This window comes from Salminus brasiliensis, chromosome 14 (assembly GCF_030463535.1).
Source record: "Salminus brasiliensis chromosome 14, fSalBra1.hap2, whole genome shotgun sequence".
Classification (NCBI taxonomy): domain Eukaryota; kingdom Metazoa; phylum Chordata; class Actinopteri; order Characiformes; family Bryconidae; genus Salminus; species Salminus brasiliensis.
Genome location: NC_132891.1, coordinates 17,140,488 through 17,149,477, shown reverse-complemented (window position 1 = coordinate 17,149,477; position 8,990 = coordinate 17,140,488). Strand labels below are relative to the sequence as shown.

Below are 8,990 nucleotides of genomic sequence, written 5' to 3'. Positions count from 1 at the left end.
AGTTCAGACATCCCATGGTTCACAAATGTATAGAAAAGCTACATTGATTAGCAGTTTGGATTAATCAGCACACCACCCCCCCATTCATACTTAACAATATGTAATACTCCAAACAGCTACCAAACAAACCTCTTTATTAACATATGTAAAAATACAGTTTAAGTGACCAAAAAAGTAAAACACCAATAATAAGCAGGTTTGACAAGCCCCCAAAATTATTATTTTAAATGTACAAAATCTGATGCTAGTAATTATACACAAGTAAAGTATCACTTGGAATTTGACTACTGTGACTTAGATACTTCTTATACAGTTTCTCTCTGCTTCCAGATGTCTTTGAATGAATATCCACACTCTGCTGACTGCTGAAGTGGTTAGTGCTTTGAGTCACAGAATAATAAAATCCCCCTTTTCCTCTGCCTCATAAAAAGGGATAATCCTTTAAGGCAGTAGCAGATGTTTCTTGAAGGAAGATGTGTTTGGGCCATCAATGCTGTTAAAACTCTTTCTGGAGATCTGCAAAAAAAAGAAAGAAATATACCAGCATATAGGGCATATGGTGTCTTAACTTTGTCCTCACAGGAAAATTGCATTTCTATGAATTACATTTCACAAATTATTTTTAAAGGCGTTTCTTCTGTTGCATGTGTTCACTCATCACCTTCATCTCTTAATAGTGTTTAAATATCTATCTTTTGTTTTACAAAAAGGTTGTTTATCGTTTAAATATGAATACATGGCCTTAAAAAAAAAACAACAATCATTCCAAAAGAAACAAAGTAAATCAGATAACGTTACTTTCACAGGTAATTAGTAATGAAATGAAATACATTTTAAAGCAACCCCCCCAAGCCTGTTCTAAACATACCACTTTTCTTCAGCATCTCTCCTTTCCTAGAGCGAGCCATGGCATCCAAAAACTGATCAAATAGTTTTATGTACTTGGCCAGGCTCGTACGCTTATAATCTGTAAAGCAAAAAATAAGAGTTGTGTAGTTAACTGCAGAAGAGGAACACTTTTGCAGACAACCAATGTAAAGCATGCAATGTATAACACAATCAATCAATATTTATAACACATCTTCACGTTAAATGCATGTAAAGTACACGCTGACCTCTGATTTTACGTCGTTCACCAGCTTCGGTTTCATTCTCTTTATCTTTTATATCCTCCTCTTTTTCGTCAGCTCTGGGCTTGTCCAGCTCTTCACATATAAGGCTGCAGATGTCGAGAGAGGGTATTTATAGTTCCTATATTTCCTAGCAGGTTATCAGCTTTAGGATTTACCACCACTTTTCAAATACGAGACATTCTGGATATTCATTTTTTTAATGACTTAAAGCTTTCTTAGTTATAATGGAATCACCCACAGTTTTGTTCATCCTTCGAGACAAGCCTGTTAAATAGCTGAGTGATCGAGTAGTAGTAGTAATAGAATGGAATCACATACATGGATTGTCAAATCACAAGTTTTATATTTTTGAAAAACTGTGATCCCTCCCTCTCTAAGATTAATATGATGAATATGATGTTTTTAGGACAGCGCAAAACACCTTATTGTCGGCACTTCGAAAGGGTCAAATTTGTCCAGATTTCTTAGGTCAATTGGTACAGAAATCCGGCCTAAAGAAACAAGCATAAATGACACATTCATCAAGAGTTCAAGCCAGAGTTACTATAATTAAAACATCAAATTTATTTATGTATAAGTATTAAACACTGCAAACCTGGTCAACGCCCTCTTACCTGTTTTAGGATGGACGCTAAATGGACTTTTCAGTAAATGGTTTACTCCTTTACTGACGTTCACATCCAGACGTGGGTAGCAGTATTGTAACATGATCTCCTTGTCAAAGTACTGACCGCCCTTCTTACTAGTTGCCTAAACAAATGATCAGTGATTTTAAATGTTCAGATTATATTTAAATATTCCAGTTGTGGCACAAGTTTAACTCATTTCGTTTTGTTTTTTTTGTTTTTTTTTGACATATAGTATTTAAATTTCCCCCTACATATTATTTACCCTTTTCTGGTGCACCATAGCCTTCAATTTGTCCCAGCGCTTTGTTGGATTCTTCTCAGTCTGATAAAGAACCAGCAGATCCTTCCTGACATGTACATTCTTAGTCAAAGAAACAGCACCACTTTAACATCGCTGTTAAAAGGTCCAGCACAAGACCAGCTTTTGCTGGTAGCTGGTTTTGAATGGGCTACACTGGTCTTTGATGATAAAGATGCTTGATAAGCTGGTCATCCAGACAAAAACACAGCCCATGCTGGTAAGCTAGCTGGTTAACTAGCTCTTCACCAGCATTGTGTATGTTGCATTTGATTTTGGTCGTTCCAGCTTGGTGATGCTGGTCACTGGCCGACCACCATGGTCATGCTGGTCGACCAACTTCAAGCTTGGTCATATTGGTGGTCTACCTGTTGAGGTTGATAATACTTACATACCAGCTAAATCAATTAAATAAAACATACCCTATGCTGGTCAAGAGCCAGCATAACTAGAAAGTGTACTGTACAGTAAACACAATATAATGAACAGCGCACTGAACACAGCACAAAAAGGATATCTTCAGGCAGCAGGCTGAGCACTTTGTCTATACTCTCCTTGCTGCTTAGCAGGTCCTGTCCCACAATGGCATACTGATGGAAGTAATGCTCCACCACTAAAAGAGACTGGCTGTAACACACATTAGCATCAGGATTACAGGTTAATAAACTGTTGATGCCTGTTTACATGTATAACCACATTTAATGAATATTCTAACACTGGTTAACACCTAGTTTAAAATATTGCCAGATGATGCAAAAACACACATCTACCATGTTGAATAGGCTACGATTATAGTGTGACTATAACCACAATGAATACAAGAGCATAGGACAGATTGGACAGAGACTAGCATAACAACAATAATAAAAACATGTGTTCCATTCTTCATTGAAGACCTCAGCGTGGGTTTCCCCCTCACAGTATGGCCAAAATTATTGGGACACCTTCACATTCATTGTTTCTTCTGAAATCAAGAGTAAAAGAGTGTTTCCTGCTTTTGTTGGAGTGCTCATCTTGATTGGCCAGGGAAGGCTTTCTACTAGAGTTTAAAGCATTGCTGTGAGCATTTGATTTGCATTTAGTGACAAGAGCGGTAGTAAGATCATGATGTTGGAAGATCACCACCCCAATTAAACCCCAAAGTATTGGATGGAGCACCATCATTCCAGAAAACACAGTTCTGCCACTCCACAGCTCAATGCTCCTGCTTGCCACAGGAGGCAATAGATTCATGTTCACCTGTCCTACACTACTGGCAATACGTCTCTACAAATACTATGCAAGCTGTGTGCATGCATTTGCACATCTGTGTCAGCAATGGATGCAACTTAAAGTAGCTGAATGCATTCATTACAAGGGGCGGTCACAAACATTAATACATATAGTGTATGTTTGCTACCTGTGCAACATATATTGGCTTATTAGTAACTGTTATGTGACGGGTCCAAAGAGTTTAAATTGGAGATTGTGACCTTAAGCTGTGGACATAATGCAGATTAGACAGTGACTGACTACAAATCAAATTCTGCAACATAGACAAAATGGTTTTGCATGGCTAGAAATGACTATTGTCCTTCTAACAAAGGTGTATTATGTAGGTCACCTCACCTGATGGAGGGATGAACTGGGTCTGATAGCACAACTTTCTTCACCGTCTCCTCGCCACCCTAAACATTTGCATGCACGGTCAGGCTTTTGGAACAAGGCCCATAGGATATATATATATATATATATATATATATATATATATATATATATATATATATATATATTTATTTATTTATTTATTAGTTGTAATATGTTAATATATATAAAAAAAGAATGGAAACATACCAATGATTAATACTAAATGTATGTATTTTAGAAAACTTACACAAATTAAATTATTTAATATAATTATTCTTACTAGTGTTACATACAAAATCTTCAGAATAATGTTCTCATGTTCGAGTACCTCTTTTCACTGCTGCCCATAATACTAAAGGGATGATCAGTTCAATTATCCCACAAAAGAGATCATTACCCAAAAGAAATTCCTAATCATCCCATTTATCAGTCTATTCAGACTTTAGCAACAGTGTTGCTATTTGATGAGGTTATCAGAGAAATACAGAGAAAGTGTTTGCTCATTCAATGTTTTAAAAAGTACACACACATATGTAATATGTAATGTAATGCATACATATTCCTTGGGACGTACTGACATGCTCATAGTTTTATGCTATGACGATATGGTTTTAATACTAAGGCGTAGAATTTTTTATTTATTTATTTTTTACCTTGACTAAACTGAGGTACTCCGCCACAGCTGAACGAGCAGCCACTGAAAGCTTCCTGGCAGCTTCGTCACAAACCCAACAGTGCACGCCTCTCCTGCCTGAGTACACCCAGAGGAGGTGCTGGAAACCGAAGTCCTCTGATCCACAAAAACAAACATCTGTCATGTATGAGTTGCTTTTCCACTTCACATATTACTCTAGATCCAGTTCTGCTTTAGTGTACAGTACAGTAATAGAGTAGCAGTCGAGCCTATATGAGTGTATATCTTGAGATGGTACACAGAAGTGGAACGAATGAGTAGAAAACATTTCACATTGTACACACTTCTCACCTCTCAGTGCTCGATCTAGAATTCGAATGGCGATGGTCATCAGAGTCCAGCACTTAGAGCAAATATCTGCGGCACTGGAAATAAGAGTCAAATACCATATAAACACACCAAGTGAGGCAGAGTAGGTGTGCAATGATAGCTGTAAAGTAGTAAGTGGAGGTACCTGCAGCAGCTTCTGACATCATCGTAGTCAGTCATATCAATATCAAACACTAGCTCCTTCTCCAGGGCCTGGAACGTTCCAGACTTCACAGTGTTGTGTTGGCTGGGCTGTCAGTCAAGAAGTACACACAGAGAGTAAGATAATGACGACACATGAGGAACAACCGGACATTGCAAATCGTGGAAGAATCTCAAAGACTCCTCACCCTGTGGCTGTAGACGGCTCCGATGTCAATCTTGTACGGGTTCATTTTCTGCATCTCTTTCTCCAGTTCGTTCTGTGCGCTGAAAGATTGGTATCTAACATAGATATCATCTTTGAGGGTGAAAGAAAACTCCCGGTTCTGGAAGTAGTTCTTGGCCACTGGGGAATAGAACATTTACAGTGTTAGAGAAAGTTAGTAGAACATTGTTAGCTAGATTAACTATTGGTCAAAAGTCAAGCGAAATTTAATAGCAACCCATTATAGATATGGGTTGGAAGACCTCGACAGACACTTGAGTAAAGTAAATGAACGCATTATTTAATTGATATTATCCAGTATTTAATCATGTCAAAATGTGTTAATACAGTATTACAAACCTACACTATATGTCCAAATGTTTGTGGACACCCCTTCTAATGACTGCATTTAGCTACATTAGGGTTCACCCATCGCTGACAGATTTATGTAACTCTCTGAAGCAGATAAACAGGACCCATACTGACACCGTGCCTAACGCTAGGCATGGACTAGAGGGGTAGAAAGCTGAAATTGGGATGAGTTGAAGGGGCGGTGAGATGAGGTAGGGTGGTGGTTATCCAACATCCTGACCTCACTAATGCTCTCACCGCTAAATACAGTCAAATCCTCACAGCAATGCTCCGAAATCTAGTAGAAAGCCTTCCCTGAACAGTACAGACAGTTACTCCAATAAAATCAGGATCAACTCTTTTTCAAGCCTCTTGATTTCAGAAGAAAATATGGATGAGCAGGTGTCCCAATACTTTTGCCCACAGAGTGTAAATAAGGAAAAATAACTGCAAGTGCTCTTGTGGAGAATCTTTAGCCCACTTGGGTGAGTGAATTACAAGCCAGGTTCATGAGCTGTTTTGCACCTACAATGGCTAAAGACAGTACCTAGTGCAATATGAGCAAGAAGATAAACGACCACCATAACCACGGCCATCTCAGTTTCGTCAATTTCTAATAAATAAATACATACATATATATATAAAATAATGAATACATACATAATAATAAAATAAAATAAAAAAAAAACTACCTACCAAAAACATAATAATACAGCTAGCACTAACGTTATCTACCACAAACAGCCGGAATAAGGTAGCACTACGTTTATTCAGCAGTTTCTATAGCTAGTTATAAGTTCATATACTTATTTTCCAACGTCTTTCCCTAATAAATTAGCTCTGATCTGAGGAAAACACATAGCTAATACTAGCTACCTTTATAACAGATAGAGAACAGACAGACTAACGGTTCCCTCAATCACAACAAAAACACCTGGAGCCGCTAAACGCGAGGTGTTGTTGTTAAGGGACTGTAGTAGCTAAGATAGCTACAGTAAACGGGACCTGCCTCCGAGCTAAAACCAAAAAAAAAATATATATATATTCAGCTTCGTTTAGTAAAGAAGCACAGATGGGGAAAAAAATGACTGAGCATTCTCGCTTAATGTCCCCATATTAGTTAATCAGTCAGTCAGTCAGTCAGTCAGCTTCACCACCTCTGTTTTTAATAAGTCTACTCACCGCCGCCGTAGCTCAGCCACCGATGGTACTGTGAGAAAGGGAACAGACGGCGGTAATACAGCGGCAGGAGATCGGGTAAACAGGCAGGATCATAGTCGGAGGTGGACATTATGTATTTGTCAGAAACACTGCTGTCACCGCTGTAGCTGTAGTAGACACGGCGGGTCTGCGTCCAAGAGCAGCGCGGGAAATCTGGGGAAATGACGAACCACCTCACTCGTCTGTTTTTCGCCTGTCTGCTCTAGTGTCGGGCGCTTTGCTGCCATCTAAAGTCCTGGCTGATATGAGCAGGCCTGTCTGCGTTTCCCTGGAGTTATTTTGAAGTTTGAAATAAATGAATTAAAATCAAAACATGTTTTAATGTTTTAATATAATATTTTATTTGTTATAATATTGAGATTTTATATCCCGTTACTATTTATTAATTTATTTTGTTTATTTGGAAACTACTTTACATCTGCCAAAACATTAGCTAGGCTTTTTAAGACGAACTGCTCTTTGGAGGTCAGCGAGAGCAGGCGGTTGCATTTTGGGGAGGAGGTTGGTGGGGAGAGCCGTCAAGTCGGACAGTCGCCACCTGCATCCCTCGTAAACTGTGGCAGATCTCGCGGCGTTTGCGTTCTTCGTAGCTGGTGCAGCGGATACAATAGAAATCCCTTTGCTGTTGCATGAAATTGAATATAATGAACAACGAGCGTGAAACAACCTTAATTAAATCCTCTGGAGGCTAAACTAAACATGCAAATCCACAGTGGTGACTATAGGTGACTACAAAGTGTCAATCTTTGTCAATCAATATTTTTATAATTTGTAATTAATTTGTCTTGTAGAATAAACAGTCTTAGGCTCAAGTACTTTAATTTGGAAAAGTATGTCAATACAAATAAAATATTCCAAAAATCACTACAGCTGTATCTTGCGTTATTGTTTACTCGCCATTCTTCAGACTTTACTGATTACTGATCAGATCATATCTGGTTTGCTCTAGTTAGTTATACTCTATTCCATTCCTGATGCTGTCTATGTTGAGATATTATGAGTTCACATTTCATTTCAGCTGCTAGTTGAGTTATTATTTGTATGGGATGCCTTATACATTTATCGTCCCTCATCATTTGAACTCCGGAGCTGTACACTGTGTGATGAATACTGTGATAAATGGACCAATAGAACCAAATAAGACCGAAATGAATAAAATATTTTTACACTCACTTCCATTGAAAGTTAAAGGTCCATTAAATATTACATTGAGTTAAAGTCAGAAGGTGTAATCAGATATTAAAGAAACATACAAGTGTTAGCACTAGCATTTCTTGACAGCAGTGCTTCTCAGTCCTCTGGTCGTGTTGTAGCTTTCTATCCCGCCCATTGCCCCGCTGCCCTGTCCTACTGCCACACCCCGGGTTGCCAGGTAGGGAACACAGCACTCAGGAAGCCCCCCGTGCTGCAGCCACGGAAGCGAGCAAGCGACCCGCATCCACAGATACAGCATTAGGCGCTGCTCAACCTAACAAGCCTCGGCATCCATCTAATAAGCTTAATAACTAGAGACGGGGTGAAACAAAAGTAAATATTAGCAATACGTTTGATAGATGGCGGCAGCTTAGATCCCAGACGGTTTTCAAGTCAGACGCCGAAGTCTCTGATTTTCTCCTGCGCTGGTTTACAATGTGCTAACAATAAAAACGGATACATTTGCTGATCAACTTACTGAGTATGACTCGTCTCTTGCCATTGTAAAAGCTCGTCCTGCGCTCCTTCCTGCAGGTTCAGCGTCCTCAACCTGGCAACCCGCTTGAGCTGCGGGTCTGGAGTTTTTTTTTCCTTCTCCTGTAAAGTTACTATTTTGGGGATACATGTTTTCCATTGGACAGCGACGATATACAGCAGTGAGTGAAACCATGCTAACCATGCTAACCATGCCATGACACCACTGTGTCCAACATTTAATGATAACCAGGAAGGTGCACATTTTAATTGGCTATGTAATGTTTTAATACAGTGCCTGTGCCTACAGAAATGGGTTCTAAGAGTGGCCTACCTAACTTTTATTGCAAGTAAATCTGAGTCTGCATTTTCCTTTTTAAATAAAATAATAATAATAATACCAACAACAACAACAGCAAGCTTTATTTATTAAGCATTTTAAGCGACATTTACAGAGAAGAAAGAAAAATAAAAATGCAATAGTAATACAGCGCTATTGAAAATAACAGTTTTATACTATTTTTATATATACAGTTATATACAGATATGACTATAACAGTTAAATACAAAAATACATTTTGAAAACATTACATAAAAAATATGAGAGGTAAGACAAAGACCAAAGATTTACATAAATTTGCATTTTAGAATCAAAGGAAACCGTATGGAGCTTCTAGCCAATGAGGATTCTTTT

The 8,990-nt window shown here is 38.4% G+C and overlaps 1 protein-coding gene across 1 annotated transcript; it reads right to left on the bottom strand.

The window, feature by feature from the left end:
• Positions 1–117: 117 nt before the first annotated feature.
• Positions 118–6,848, bottom strand: prim1 (DNA primase subunit 1). Its single transcript, XM_072696651.1, has 13 exons — positions 6,590–6,848; positions 5,040–5,197; positions 4,835–4,941; positions 4,672–4,745; positions 4,340–4,476; positions 3,669–3,727; positions 2,578–2,687; positions 2,025–2,116; positions 1,748–1,883; positions 1,555–1,624; positions 1,116–1,219; positions 869–967; positions 118–516 (listed from the first exon to the last, which is right to left on the bottom strand). Exons 1-13 carry the CDS (start codon positions 6,696–6,698, stop codon positions 497–499), a joined length of 1,275 nt encoding a protein of 424 aa, XP_072552752.1. The 5' UTR covers positions 6,699–6,848; the 3' UTR covers positions 118–496.
• Positions 6,849–8,990: the final 2,142 nt, after the last annotated feature.